General features: G+C 42.3%; 1 protein-coding gene across 1 annotated transcript in view; it reads right to left on the minus strand.

The window, feature by feature from the left end:
* Positions 1-16343, minus strand: part of METTL25 (methyltransferase like 25) — a 310650-nt gene that overhangs the window by 128339 nt on the left and 165968 nt on the right. The window contains exons 5-7 of the mRNA XM_044277228.1: positions 14356-14520; positions 8621-8727; positions 91-690 (exon numbers count right to left, since the gene is read on the minus strand). Coding sequence (XP_044133163.1) covers positions 91-690; positions 8621-8727; positions 14356-14520 — 872 coding nt within the window. The remainder of the gene's footprint in view (positions 1-90; positions 691-8620; positions 8728-14355; positions 14521-16343) is intronic.

Here is a 16343-nt window from a genome sequence, read left to right on the forward strand (position 1 = left end):
CGCTATGAAATCAATTAGAGCACATTCTCTGGATATCGTGGAGAAATGACAGCTGTTTATACACATGAGGCAAGATGAGAGAAAGATAACCTCTAGATCAGCAATTATGTCATGAAGCTCAGTGTCAGCAGTGACATAGGATGTGAGGGGTGAATAAACATGGGACTCCGTGAATTTTTTGGCCTTTATGTTCTCCATCTTCCTTTGCTCTTTTTCTTGTTCGCTGAGAACTTTGCTAATGCTTTGTGACATTGAGGGCACTTCAACAGCTCCAGCAGGTAAGATGTCTAAAAATGAAAACGTAGAGTCGGAAGAATTATCCGACTCTGTATTTTCCGTGACTTGATTGCTTTCCTCATTACTAGTCCACTTGGAGTAGTCTGACTCTGAATTGGACAGTCCTGTGCATCGTATAGCACTCCTTCTTTGTCTTGAAATGTCTTGATCAGCAATCACATCTTGAGAAGAGTTCTTCAGCAATAAACCTTCTTTCTTCTGGTCAGATTTCTTTGCCTTTGAAGTGGTTCTGGCATCAGTTTTATAGACTTGCCAATATTTTTTCAATTTCCGGTTTCTCTTGTTGGCTCCATCTGTATTGATATGAGAAGAGTCAATCCCATAAACTTTTAGGCCATAGTGCATGGATAAATATGAGCTTAAATAACCTTTTCCAGCTCCCACGTCTATGACCTAGGAGAAAAAAAAAAAAGTGGAAAAGCATAGTAACAAAATCAACAACGGTGCTGTAACATAATACATAATAGGCTTAGCACAATGCATTTGTGCCATATAATTATATAAAAGTCATAATGTAACAAGAAATCTAGAGACCATTTATTTTCTGAAACTGTAAGGCTCTGTTCACACAATGTCTATGGTGTTCATCTGGGGTGCATGCCAAGAAATGATCATGTACACCGAACGTATCTATAAACATTTGGCATATCTGATAATTTTCAGCATGCTGTACTTTTTGAAAAACAAAACAAAAACATATATTAAGGTTTTTTGGACTGGTGTGCATTGGGCAACATATGCAACTGTAAGCATATGTCCTCAGGTTTTCATTGGGTATATAATGGATCAACCTATATAACGTAGCAGTGGTCGGGTAGTCAAATAAATACTCCAACAGGAAAAAAGTAAAAGCAAAAACTGCATTAACCTCTTCAGGACACATGACGTACCGGTACGTCATGTATAGTTCCGATCACCGCCGCCCGGTGATCGGAACCCGGTGCCTGCTCAAATCATTGAGCAGGCACCTTGACTAAATGCGCCGGGGGGTCCTGTCTTTTTTTATGGAGTTTCTACTCTAGGGGTGCATCAGGGGGGGGCTTCAAATGGGACATGATGTAAATAAACCAGTCCAGCAAAATCTCCCTTCCCTCTACACCCTACTGTGTGCCCATACAGTAGTTTAGGGCCACATATGGTTTTTATATGCATTTTGTTTGGCTGTTAACCCTTGCTTTGTTACTGGAAGAAATGGATAAAAATTTGCCAAAAAATCTAAATTCTGAAATTTTATCACCATTTGCCATTAACTCTTGTGGCACACCTAAAGGGTTAACTACGTTTGTAAAATCAGTTTTAAATACCTTGAGCGGTGTAGTTTCTAGAATGGGGTCATTTTTGGGTGGTTTCTATTATGTAAGCCTCACAAAGTGACTTCAGACCTGAACTGGTCCCTAAAAAGTGGGTTTTTGAACATTTCTGAAAAAATTTCAAGATTTGCTTCTAAACTTCTAAGCCTTATAACATCCCCCAAAAATAAAATATCATTCCCAAATTGATCCAAACATGAAGTAGACATATGGGGAATGTAAAGTAATACCTATTTTTGTAGGTATTACTATGTATTATAGAAGTAGAGAAATTGAAACTTGGAAATTTGGTATTTTTTTATAAATAAAATGATTTTTTTTTTTAACTTCATTTTACCAGTGTTATTAAGTACAATATGTGACGAAAAATCTCAGAATGGCCTGGATAAGTCAAAGTGTTTTAAAGTTATCACCACTTAAAGTGACACTGGTCAGATTTGCAAAAAATGGCCTGGTCCTTAAGGTGAAATGAGGATGTGTCCCTAAGGGGATAAAAAAAAAATGCCAATATAAATGCATGGGTAAAGGTCTATTTATCTTTTCCATGCTTCTATGGGCAAATGCATCTTGGTACTGCAAGCAGAACTTGAAGAGGTTCTCTAGTCTTTTATTATCTATGGTCTAAACTCGGGATAGGGCATCAATATTTGATCTGAGGGGGTCGGAAATAAGTGGAACAACTACACAGCTTCATCCATTGTGTAGTGGTCACAGCTGTGTAGTTCTGAAGCTTGAACTACTCTGAAACAACTGATCAGTGAGGGTGTAGGATGTCAGACTGTAAGCCTATCCTGAGGAGAACCCCTTTAAGATGCTGGTTTCACATGAGGATGTTCCTAGTCTCCTTCCCGCCAAAAAATAAATAAAAAAAAATTGCAAAAACAACAGGAATAGAGCATTGTTGCTATTCACCAGGTTATCCCAGCCTCCTGTCTGACACCTGGTGCCACTCTGTAGGCTCTGCTAATATGAATGTGACTACCTAACCATGCACCACCATGACTGGTTACCAGATGACCTACCGTATGGTTGGTGCAGAGACCCTGCTAAATTAAAACCAGCCATACACATAAGATTATGTTCTCCAAAAAAATGTGGTCAATCAATCTTCTGTTGGAGCCATTAAGATGCCAGATGAGGCCTCATGCACATGGCTGTAAGTGTAAGTAAACACAGATCCAGGCTGTAAGCATGCAGCCTTTCGACACCTCCCCCGAAACTACTGCCACATGCGTGAGGCCTTAAACTGCTAGACTTGTATTTAAACTTGTATTTTTACCTGGCCAATGCAGAAGAAATCCAACCTGATGGATAACATAGTTGGCAGACAAGAGTCTGCTCTCAGCCATCGCAAACATATCTCCATCCAGTTCAGGTTATTATCCAGAGGAAAGTAAACAACCCCATGAGTTAGAAGCTAGTTTTCATCTTGGGGGAAAAAAAATCCTTCCCGACTCCAATCAGGCATCAGAATAACTCCCTGGATCAACGACCCTTCTCCAGGAATCTAGTAGCTATAACCTGTAATATTATTACACGCCATAAATACATCCAGGCCCCTCTTACACTCTTTTAGTGAACTCACCATCACCACCTCCTCAGGCAGTGAGTTCTATAGGCTCACTGCTTTTAGGTTGATGTACAAACCTTCTCTCCTCTAGAAGTAGAGGATGTCCCCTCTTCAGACAAAGTCCCGGTTATAAACAGACAATGGGAAAGATCTCTCTACCAACCGACCCTTAATATGTTATACACAGTCATTCATATATAATTCACAAACGATGGTCGGCCAAAATGGTCAAACATTGGCCATTTCAGATAACTTATCTCAAGTGTGTGGGCAAGCTTAAAAAGCTGCTGCACAGGCAATGCTGTATATGTCACAACATGCCTTAGGTTGCTTGCAACCCGACCGCAAAAAAAGGATCCACAAACAATACGGATGACATCCGTGTGCATTCCTTTTTTTTTGTGGAACGGAACATCTGGCCCCTAATAGAACAGTACTATCCTTGTCCGTTATGCGGACAATAATAGGACATGTTCTATCTTTGAACAGAACGGAAAAACAGAAATACGAAAACGGAATGCATACGGAGTACATTCCGTTTTTTTTGCGGACCCATTGAAATGAATGGTTCCGTATACAGAAAAAGAATACGTTTGTGAGCATAAGGCCTTAGTCTGACCTCCCTCTTATGTCTACATTGGCTAACACTACAGCACCAATAACACAATTCATGTAAGCAGACATGTTTCTACCCCACAAAGCTATGTCTACGAAAGCTAGTAAAATACCACAACAAACTAAACATTTCCAGGCCGGCCATCATAGATGAAAGTTACTCTGCTATTGTACAGAATATTCAAAAATTCATTACTGCTCTATAACTTCAGACCACAAGACTAAAATGGTGCCCAAAGGACATGTGAAAAGGTGTAAAACATGTGTCAAGATTTCAGAGCTCCAATATTTTTAATTAAATCGATTTTTAAACAGTTTTATGGAGTCATTTGGCCATGTATTTTTAACAGTGCCTCCTCTAGATTTACAACTTCAACACAGCTAAACTAAGTAGCGAAAACAAACATGGCTCTTATTAACCAAGGGCGTCTGCGCAGGATGGAAGCCTTTACTTCCCTCCGATATAAAAAGTTTATTTGCCGGGGAAAATTGTTTATTTCATAGGCATATCTATAGAAGGGAATAGTAGGCACCTGTGTGCTATATATTTAATGCACTGTTTAGGTTATAAAAAAAATCTCCAAAAACATCATTAATACAATCCTTATAATCTTTGAAATTTCAAAGGGTTATATAGCCCACAAATCTGCAGCACAGCAATGTATAAGAGGGACATCTGAATCCATTTATCTAAATTTATTATGGAACATTCACACCAATTTTGAACTGGTGACTATTCGATTAAAGCAGGATTGAGAAGAATTATGAGGGCTGGGTCACAGCGCTGTGAATCACGAGATTAATTTTACCCCTGATTCCAGCTGCGTTTATGCCCCAGAGACAACTTCTTTCATTTCCTATATTGCTTAGAAAGCCGTGACATCACCAAATCAGGTGCTTACATATAAAAGTACTTTATGGTTTGGTGAAATGTACGGAGAGCAGAAACCATTCTGCCGTCCTGGTGCAAAGCATAGATGCAAGATCAAAGTCTTCCAAATAAATGTTCTGCACATGAGCAGAGGATTACGGAGCACAAGTTATGTGAAAACATTAGGTGAGCGCACTCATACACAGAGCCTAACCATAGGCATCCATTCACCCAACGGAGGTCCTTTTGGCATCAGTCGGGATGGTATGCATCAGTATACAGTTTATTTCACTGTATAGATGTATTTCCTCCATAGTGGGCCAACTCAAAAACCTATACTGTCCAATGGCCATTGGGTGACACACACCACTGCATGGCTATACAGTGGCATTCATCAGTCGGAGGTACACTTATGGAACATTCTACCTGATGGAGACCTTGGACATGATGTGGACAGAGTCTTAGGCCAAGTTCACACTTCAGTTATTTGATCAGTTATTTCCATTAGTTATTGTGAGCCAAAACCGGGTGCAGGTTAAAAACACAGAAAAGGTGCAGATCTTTCCATGATACACCATCTCTGTGGAGGCTTCACTATCACTGATGGAAATAACTGACCAAATAACTGAAGTGTGAACATAGCCTTAGGGGGGGATTTATTAAAACTGGCGTAAAGTAAAGTAGAATTGTCTTAGTTGTCCATAGCAACTAATCAGATTTCAACTTTAATTTTTCAGAGCTCCTTTGAAAAATAAAAGGTGAAATCTGACTGGTTGCTATGGGCAACTAAGCCAGTTTTCCTTTTCACCAGTTTTGATTAATCTCCCCTTTAGGCCTTATTCACAGGTCCGTGTTGAAATCCGTGATAAGATGGTCAGTGATTCATCTGTGAAGAATCTGTGTTTGGACCGTTTGTACGTTTGGACCGTGTATCATCCGTGTTCCACGGACACTGCACAGCTGAAAATGAATTTTCAGAGCATCTCCTATAAATGGTCTGTGAAATACAGACGAAACACAGATGGTCTCCATGTTGGGTCCATGTTTTTAATGAACCCATAGACTATAAAGGGCGTGATGGATCTGAAACACAGACAAAATAGGGCATGCTTCGGTGCTAAAACCATGGACCGCGCTGAAACACGGATGTGTGAATACACACATTAAAATGAGAGGTTACGTGTGCTGTCCATAAACAACATCTGAGATTCACTGACATGTGAATAAGGCCTTAGTGTAGGCTCACAAGATGGATTCTGCTGGTGGAATTTTGGCATGGATTCTGCGCCACAATTCTGACAACGGCCGTGTGGCGTCTGCCTCCCACTGTTTTCAATGGCAGCTAGCGTGGCATTTCATGCGGCTGAGGATTTTTAACATGCTGTTTTCCAGATCACACTAAGAAAAGGAGATGTGGACACTAAGAGAAACCGAAGTGGGAGTCTACTCACAGTTTAGCTCCATTCAATGGGCCTAAACCTTGAGCAGGTCTGCAGCACCGAAACTGAAAAACCAAGGCAGAAACGCAGTGGATTTTAGCAGCCATGGTGAACATACCCTTACTGGTCAAATCCTGCACAAATTTCAGTGCAGTCATCATCATGATCTGCAGCATAAGGGCTCATGCACACGACCATATGCTCTCCGAGACAATGAATGGAGACAAAACGGAAATGTTTTTCTCCGCTATATCCTATTATGGATCTCAATAGCAGAAAGGGGAAGTGCAGATGTGAAAGTAGCCTTACTTAAGCTACTTTCACACTTGCATTCGGGGTTCCACTTGCGAGTTCCATTTGAAGGCTCTCACAAGCGGCCCCGAACGGATCCGTACAGCCCTAATGCATTCTGAGTGGATGCGGATCCGCTCAGAATGCATTAGTATGGCACCGTTTGGCCTCCATTCCGCTCAGCAGGCGGACAACCGAACGCAGCTTGCAGCGTTCGGGTGTCCGCCTGGCCGTGCGGAGCCAAACGGATCCGTCCAGACTTACAATGTAAGTCAATGGGGACGGATCCGTTTGAAGTTGACACAATATGGTGCAATATCAAACTGATCCGTCCCCCATTGACTTTCAATGTAAAGTCTGGTCGGATCCGTCTGACTAACTTTCAGACTTAGAATTTTTTCTGAAATATAATGCAGACCGATCCGTTCTGAACGGATCCCATCGTCTGCATCATAGGAGCGGATCCGTCTGTGCAGACACCAGAGGATCCGCTCCGAACGCAAGTGTGAAAGTAGCCTTAGAAGGGCACATTTAGGGCTCATGCACATGACCGTATGCCCGAGGCATATGGTCCGTGAGCAGGCAATATGTCCAGGAGCGGCATGATCATATAAGGACAGGACAATAGTCCCACGGGCGGCGCGATGCGCACAGTATCATAGTAACCTATGATGCTGTGCGCTCCAGTGCGCACGATGTATCCCACGTTCCCATGACGCACACTAAAGCGTTGCAAGCAGCGTTTTTGAGTGCGTCCTGGGATGCGGAGCAAGACAGATTCGTCATGACCCACGATGTAAGTCAATGATGACGGATGCGTTTTCTCTGACACAATAGAAAACGGCTCCGTCCCTCATTGAATTACAATGGTTTTAGAGACCGATCAGTGTGGCGAAACTAACCTCGCCACTGGGTTTTGGAGGGGCCTGTTTTCCAGCCTCTTGCCTTAGGACTATGGCCCTTATACTAACTTTAAAGGAGAAGACAGACCAGCCGTACACAGCCTAAATCTGTGGAACTGTTTTGGGCAGGAAAGCCATGCTTGCGGTCGGCCAAATGTGACTTCCATGGAATTCGGGAACCCCTGCTCGGATCTGGGTGATTTTTTGATATGTTGTTCACCCAGATCAGAGCTATCCATGGATGTATATATATGTAAATTATGGGGATTTGTGGGGGTTTTAGGCGTTTTCTGTGTTTTGGGGAAAGATTTGTGTTTTCTGCCTGTGAGTAATTAAGTTAGCCTATTATGTTTGGTAATTGTATCATAGGCAGAGCCTTTTGTGTTTTGGTAATTGTATTTTGTTGATTGCGTCAAAGACAATGCCTATTCTGTTATTGAGTGCGTCACAGGCAATGCCATTGTGTTTGTTAATTGCGTCAAAGACAATGCCTATTCTGTTATTGAGTGTGTCCCAGGCAATGCCATTGTGTTTTTTAACTGCGTCAAAGACAATGCCATTGTGTTTGTTGAATGTATAGTTTTTGTGTTTAAACTGTAAGGATTGGCTGCTATGTTATGTCCTCAGTTCCCAACCAGGTCCACGGGGGTGGTACCCTTGTTGGAAAATGTGTATATAAGTCAATGCTTGTGTGTTCAATAAAGAGTTCCTGTTTTACCCTTCATCATGTTGAGGCTGGTATTTGGGTAACTGATCGACACTGGGGATTGCTATACGCTGAAGTTTGCTATACTCCCCTGGCTATAACTACTAGCTCTTGTAAGAGCTTGTTCATGGTTCCTGCTCTCTGGATTTATGAGAGGTTCACCCACTGGAAGCTGAAGCCCGGTCTTGGGTCCAGCGTGGGTGGAGGACGGTGAGACCCCAACCAAGCTGCGGCGGTTCGTGGGGTCTGTGGTGGTTATGGTGTCAAGTGGAGTGCTTAGGAGTCCTCGGGAAGCACTAGGAGCATCCATCTACGGAGGTACCCGGTCGGGGTGCCAGGAGATCCGTTACAATCAGTCATGGCTATTTTAGAGATAAAACAACCGGATCCGTTCATAACAGATGCAGACGGTTGTATCATCATGACGGAAGCATTTTTGCTGATCCATGACGGATCCAGCAAAAACGCAGATGTGAAAGTAGCCTAAGAGCTTGCACTTCTAAAGTGAATACGCATCTTAAAAGTGAAAACTATTAAAGGGGTTGTCTAGTCTTCTAGTGATGGAATACGCATTGTATCTCCACTTATCCCCCCCAGCAATGATGCAGTGTACATTTACCTGTTTCACACCATAGACATTTGTTAGGGCTTCTACAAGCTGTGACATTAAAACAACTTCGTGCGACTTTTTATCGTTCATGAACTGGTCCGTTTTTATTTTGTGATCTGGTAGATAAAAGGAAAAAATTGTAATGTTAATATAAAAAATATACACTTTTCAACCAGCAGATGAACAACAGATGTGAAATGAGAGCAGATGCACATGACGGCCTGTCCTCTAGGGGTAAGCTACAAACATACTTTGCATTATCTCATTCAGTTGCTTAAAGTTCAGTAGTTGAAATGACCCAATCGATGTAACTAATAAAACAGGTAGACCTGGGAAGTCCTCGCAGCAGAATTAGTTAGAAGGGAATAAGATCCTCTGGAGGAAATGAAAGGGCGAGACGGCAGACAAGATTCCATACAGTCACTGCCAATTCGCCTACATCAGAATATCGGGAAATATCTGGCTTCACTCAAGTTTGTGGCAGGCATATCATGACATTTTAAATACAATATAATTTCTTCTTGTGTCCTATTAGGACACATCACAGAGGAGGCTCCTAAACAGGGCAACCCTGCTCTGGAGAGACGCTCTGTAGGAGCAGCTCCCGGTTCTGGCTTATTTGAGCCATCCTTAGACTACAAGGACTGACATTTATCTGAACGGCCACCATGTATCACTATGGGGGAGATTGGTTAAACTGGTGTAAAGTGGAACTGGCTTAGTTGACCATATCGGCTCCAGGGTCAGACAACTCCATTAATGTGCTATACCAGTCTAGTTCTCTTCTGATTAGGAGGTAATTAAATTATGCACACACATATTACTGTGCGAGTCTTAACGCTTATTCACACGAGCATATGAATGGGTCGGCATCTGTTTCAATGGGGCCGCAAAAGATGCAGGCAGCACACTGTGTGCTGTCCACACCCGTTGTTCCATTCTGAGGCCACGCAAAAAAAGATAGAACATGTCCTATTCTTGTCCACATTTCTATCATAGTCCCGGCCACCTGCAGTCCGCAAATTGCGTAACGCACGCGGGCCGGTACCTGCGTTTTGCAGCCGTCTGAATGAGCCCTTAATTGACTATAAGCAAAATAATACTACTGTTGGCTTTAATTCAACACACTGTTCTTTGCCTCAGACCCTAATATTAATGTATCTTACAGTTCAGTATTATACGTTTATATAATGTTGTGGGTCTTCTTTTTTATTATGATGATATAATCCTGAATCTGAAACCGCTGCCTCCCATATGTTTCCATGAGCACTGCTCCTGGGCACTTGTCATTACACTACGTCACACATTAGCAGGAAGGGGGTTAAAGATTGCAGGACATAATATAACAATGCTGAGGCATCGTTTGCTTAGAAATATGCAGACTCTGCTATTCCTCCTGGAAATGTATAAATAAATTGTCAAGGGTATAATCACACAAGGCAGATTTGTTGCTGAAAAATCTGCAAGTGAAAATCAGTTCCATATGTGTAAATGGGGTTGTTCCTGCAGTCACAGACATTTCTGTCATACGTTACCGTATTTTTTGAACTATAAATAAAAAATTGAGGAAAAGTGGCAGTGCGTCTTATAGTCTGAATACTAATGACTGCTTACATATGGTGATGAGGGTCCTATCTGAGGTCTGATGAAGAATGGGGATCTGATTTGGGCGTCTGCTCTGAGGTCTGATGGAAAATATTTTTTTTCTTATTTTCCTTCTTCAAATCCTATATGCATCTTGTAGTCCGAAAAATACGGTAATATAACCATAGGATTTATAGAGATAAACTCTATTGACAAGTGGAATGTTAACAACCAGTTATCATTTTTTCCACACATTTCCAGGAGGAGCAACAGAGGACTGAGAGAACAGAGTTCTATGAAAAGATGTTCCTTCCTCACTGCTTTTGACAGGCCCATACAGTGGCAAATCAGCAAGGGAGGGTCTAACCATAGAAAGGAGTGGAAATTGGATGCTAAAAGAGCAACGATGGTGCTCTCATTGTACCAAAGGCCTTATTTGACTATTAAGAAAAAGTATCATAAGTCAGAAACACAGCAGAGCTATGTCTCTATACAGGAGACTTGAAGCCCTGTTTCAGAAAAACAGAGCTCCAACTAGGTTGTTATTGGGAATGTAACCTGCAGAAAATGTTCAACCTATTTAGAAAAAATAAATAAAATAAAAATGAGAAAAGTGGTATTTAACCACTTCAACCCCGCTAGCTGAAACCCCCTTAATGACCAGGCCACTTTTTACACTTCTGCACCACACTACTTTCACCGTTTATTGCTCGGTCATGCAACTTACCACCCAAATGAATTTTACCTCCTTTTCTTCTCACTAATAGAGCTTTCATTTGGTGGTATTTCATTGCTGATTACATTTTAACTTTTGTTGTTATTAATCGAAATTTAACGATTTTTTTTGCAAAAAAATTGACATTTTTCACTTTTAGTTGCAAAATTTTGCAAAAAAAACGACATCCATATATAAATTTTTTGCTAAATTTATTGTTCTACATGTCTTTGATAAAAAAAACGTTTGGGTAAAAAAAAAAAATGGTTTGGGTAAAAGTTATAGCGTTTACAAACTATGGTACAAAAATGTGAATTTCCGCTTTTTGAAACAGCTCTGACTTTCTGAGCACCTGTCATGTTTCCTGAGGTTCTACAATGCCCAGACAGTACAAACACCCCACAAATGACCCCATTTCGGAAAGTAGACACCCTAAGGTATTCACTGATGGGCATAGTGAGTTCATAGAACTTTTTATTTTTTGTCACAAGTTAGCGGAAAATGATGATTTAATTTTTATTTTATTTTTTTCTTACAAAGTCTCATATTCCACTAACTTGTGACAAAAAATAAAAAATTCTAGGAACTCGCCATGCCCCTCACGGAATACCCTGAGGTGTCTTTTTTCCAAAATGGGGTCACTTGTGGGGTAGTTATACTGCCCTGGCATTTTAGGGGCCCATATGCGCGAGAAGTAGTTTGCAATCAAAATCTGTAAAAAATGACCGGTGAAATTCGAAAGGTGCTCTTTGGAATGTGTGCCCCTTTGCCCACCTAGGCTGCAAAAAAGTGTCACACATCTGGTATCGCTGTACTCAGGAGAAGTTGGGGAATGTGTTTTGGGGTGTCATTTTACATATACCCATGCTGGGTGAGATAAATATCTTTTCCACTAACTTGCGACAAAAAATAAAAAATTCTAGGAACTCGCCATGCCCCTCACGGAATACCTTCGGGTGTCTTCTTTCCAAAATGGGTTCACTTGTGGGGTAGTTATACTGCCCTGGCATTCTAGGGGCCCTAATGTGTGGTAAGTAGTTTGAAATCAAAATGTGTAAAAAAAATGACCTGTAAAATCCTAAAGGTGCTCTTTGGAATGTGCGTCCCTTTGCCCACCTAGGCGGCAAAAAAGTGTCACACATGTGGTATCGCCGTACTCAGGAGAAGTTGGGGAATGTGTTTTGGGGTGTCATTTTACATATACCCATGCTGGGTGAGAGAAATATCTTGGCAAAAGACAACTTATCCCTTTTTTTTTTATACAAAGTTGGCATTTGACCAAGATATTTCTCTCACCCAGCATGGGTATATGTAAAATGACACCCCAAAACACATTCCCCAACTTCTCCTGAGTACGGCGATACCAGATGTGTGACACTTTTTTGCAGCCTAGATGCGCAAAGCTGCCCAAATATCTTTTAGAAGGGTATTTTTAGACATTTGGATCCCAGACTTCTTCTCACGCTTTAGGGCCCCTAAAATGCCAGGGCAGTATAAATACCCCACATGTGACCCCATTTTGGAAAGAAGACACCCCAAGGTATTCAATGAGGGGCATGGCGAGTTCATAGAATTATTTTTTTGGCACAAGTTAGCGGAAATTTATTTATTTTGTATTTTCTCACAAAGTCTCCATTTCCGCTAACTTGGGACAAAAATTTAAATCTTTCATGGACTCAATATGCCCCTCACGGAATACCTTGGGGTGTCTTCTTTCCAAAATGGGGTCACATATGGGGTATTTATACTGCCCTGGCATTTTAGGGGCCCTAAAGCGTGAGAAGAAGCCTGGAATATAAATGTTTAAAAAAATTTACGCATTTGGATTCCGTGAGGGGTATGGTGAGTTCATGTGAGATTTTATTTTTTGACACAAGTTAGTGGAATATGACACTTTGCAAGAAAGAACGAAAAAAAAATAATAATAATAATAATAATAATTTCCGCTAACTTGGGCCAAAAAAATGTCTGAATGGAGCCTTACAGGGGGGTGATCAATGACAGGGGGGTGATTACCCATATAGACTCCCTGATTACCCCCCTGTCATTGATCACCCCCCTGTAAGGCTCCATTCAGACGTCCGTATGTGTTTTGCGGATCCGATCCAAGTATCCGTGGATCCGTAAAAATCATACGGATGTCTGAATGGAGCCTTACAGGGGGGTGATCAATGACAAGGGGGTGATCAATGACAGGGGGGTGATCAGGGAGTGTATATGAGGTGATCACCCCCCTGTCATTTATCACCCCCCTGTAAGGCTCCATTCAGACGTCCGTATGTGTTTTGCGGATCCGATCCATGTATTCGTGGATCCGTAAAAATCATACGGACGTCTGAATGGAGCCTTACAGGGGGGTGATCAATGACAGGGGGGTGATCAGGGAGTCTATATGGGGTGATCAGTGGTTCATAAGGTGTTAATAAGTGACAGGGGGGGTGTAGTGTAGTGGTGTTTGGTGCTACTTTACTGAGCTACCTATGTCATCTGGTGGTCGATCCAAGCAAAAGGGACCACCAGAGGACCAGGTAGCAGGTATATTAGACGCTGTTATCAAAACAGCGTCTAATATACCTGTTAGGGGTTAAAAAAAAAATCGCATATACGCGTCCTCCCGCGATAGCTGAGATTTCCTGTGAACGCGCGCACACAGGTGCACGCGTTCACAGGAACAGAAGGTAAGCGAGTGGCTCTCCAGCCTGCCAGCGGCGATCGTTCGCTGGCAGGCTGGAGAGCCACTCGCTTACCTTCTGTTCCTGTGAACGCGTGCACCTGTGTGCGCGCGTTCACAGGAAATCTCAGCTATCGCGGGAGGACGCGTATATGCGTCCACCCAGAAGAGCAGGTGCCGCCGCCAGGACGCAATCCTGCGTACGGCGGTCCTGAGCAGGTTAAAGAGGACCTTTCACCTGTAAAAACAATGTGAACTAAGTATGCTGACATGTAGAGCGGCGCCCGGGGATCTCACTGCACTTACTATTATCGCCGGGCGCCGCTCCGTTCTCCCGCTATACCCTCCGGTATCTTCGCTCTGTAAGTTATAGTAGGCGGTGTCTGCCCTTGTCCTGTGGGCATCTCCTTCTCCTAGGCTGCAGCGCTGGCCAATCGCAGCGCACAGCTCACAGCCTGGGAGAAAAAAAAACTCCCAGGCTGTAGCGCTGGCCAATCACAGCGCACAGCTCACAGCCTGGGAGGAGGAGACGCCCACAGGACAAGGGCAGACACCGCCTACTATAACTTACAGAGCGAAGATACCGGAGGGCATAGCGGGAGAACGGAGCGGCGCCCGGGGATAATAATAGTAAGTGCAGTGAGATCCCCGGGCGCCGCTCTACATGTCAGCATACTTAGTTCACATTGTTTTTACAGGTGAAAGGTCCTCTTTAAGGGCAGGGATTTAATATGAGGTTAACTTTATGAAAAAATGCATAAAATGAAAACTCACCAGGCTTTCTGGCCCTTTGGGCTGCAAAGGTTTCGAATAGTTCATCAACGGGAGTGCACAAGCCCAAACTCATTAGGGAGTTGTACTGAGCGGCTTCTACAAATGATTCCAAGTTCACCAGTTGCTTAGTAGCTGGAGAAAATATACTGGATATGTCTGGAGCCTCTGTACAAAACAGAAATAAACATTATTGACCAATCTATGCATATCATATCGTAACCAACCATGCTCAAATATAGAACCAGATTACTGTACGAATGGAGATCATCACATAAAATGGAACTTTTATTCTCAACGGGTCTATCAACGACCACACGTAAATGGAAAAAAATGAGGGGCCAACAAAAAATATTACTTAACCACATAGGGCAAACACAACATGACAAAGTCTGATTTCAGCAGTTAGCCCCCTCTGTGCTGCAATCACAGCTATTACAGCATTTAACAAGCAAGGAATGCACCTTGTAGCAGTGATCGCCAGTCTCCTATTTGCCAGGGATGGACTCACCATGCAGACAGACCTGGACTTAAAGGTCCCCAGGCTGATGCATGCATAGCCACAATATGCTAGCATGTTGCCAATTGCTTTTCACTTTGGAAAATGCCTTAATACCGTCCACAAAACCACAGGAGGATCATACATATTACACATATCAATGCAACTCTATGGAGACAGGAAGGGGGAGGAGTGAGCAGGAGCACACACAGATTGCCAGAGCTACATGGGCTGAGATATAAACTTATGCTTTATTCATAACCATACAGGTTAGTACCTCTCAGTTATGCCCTCCACGATCACTGCTGGTTTTAGCTTCCAAAACTGCATGCAGAAACTTGACCATATAGCTGTACCCTAAGAGAACTTTTTGTATGCAGTGGATGGGAACTATTCTCCAACCACCAGCTCTAGGAGAGCTATTCAGCATTCGCAGGGGAACACTGGTAAAAAAATAATATATATGTGATATACTATTTAGAAATAATGTTATTCTTCATGTACACACTGTACTATTGATTAATGCAAAGTTGTTGAAATGTTAGTTACTATGTCCCTGTGTGGGAATAATAAATGAAAAAAATACACAAAAATCATTGTTTTATAAATATATTTTATTTAATACATACATATACCATGTCTTCTTGATCATCCCGGGTGTCACTCAACTACAGCCAGGAAGACTTGAGTAGTGCCGGCCATCTTTCTGGGAGAAGCCTGTACTGGGCTTTGCAGCATACCAAAGATACATAGATTTTGGTTTGGTTTGGTTGCGATTTGCATAACCTCTAGATTGTTATGAAGAGTAATCAGATGAATTGCAATTTTTGTAAAGTCATTCCTCACTTAATCACAAAACCTCCATTTTCTCTGCATTTCAGCCTTGCGACAAAATGACCTACTAACAACATTTCAGTGATATTCTCGTCAGCTCACAGAAATGTGAAAGCGGACAAGGCAGCTCATAAAACTCTGTGATGCCGATTGCATTCGAAGAGCAGACTGGTGGTGGTGCTTAAAATCATTGTCTTTTTCTGTTAACCATGGTTACCTCTAAGGAAACATGTGCAGTCATCACTGGTTTGAAACAAAAGAGCTTCAAAGAAAAGGACACTGCTGCTTGTAAGATTTCACCTAAATCAACCATTTATCGTACCATCAAGAACTTCAAGAAGAGAGCTTGAATTGCTGTGAAGAAGGCTTCAGAGCGCCCAAAAAACTCCAGTAAGTGCCAGGTTCATCTCTGATACATGATCCAGCTATGGGATGGGGTCGCCCCAGTGAAGAGCTTGCATACAGGTGTGAGTGCTTCTACACACACATTGAGGGGAAGGGCCTTTGGAGGATGGCCTGATGTCAAGAAGGGGAGCAAAGAAACCACTTCTCTCCAAGAAAAACATCAAGGACAGACTGACATTCTGTAGGAAGCACAGGGATTGGACTGCAGAGGATTGGAGTAAAGTTATTTTCTCCAATCTAATGAAGCCCCCTT

Source organism: Bufo gargarizans, chromosome 2, assembly GCF_014858855.1.
Source record: "Bufo gargarizans isolate SCDJY-AF-19 chromosome 2, ASM1485885v1, whole genome shotgun sequence".
NCBI classification, from domain to species: Eukaryota; Metazoa; Chordata; class Amphibia; order Anura; family Bufonidae; genus Bufo; species Bufo gargarizans.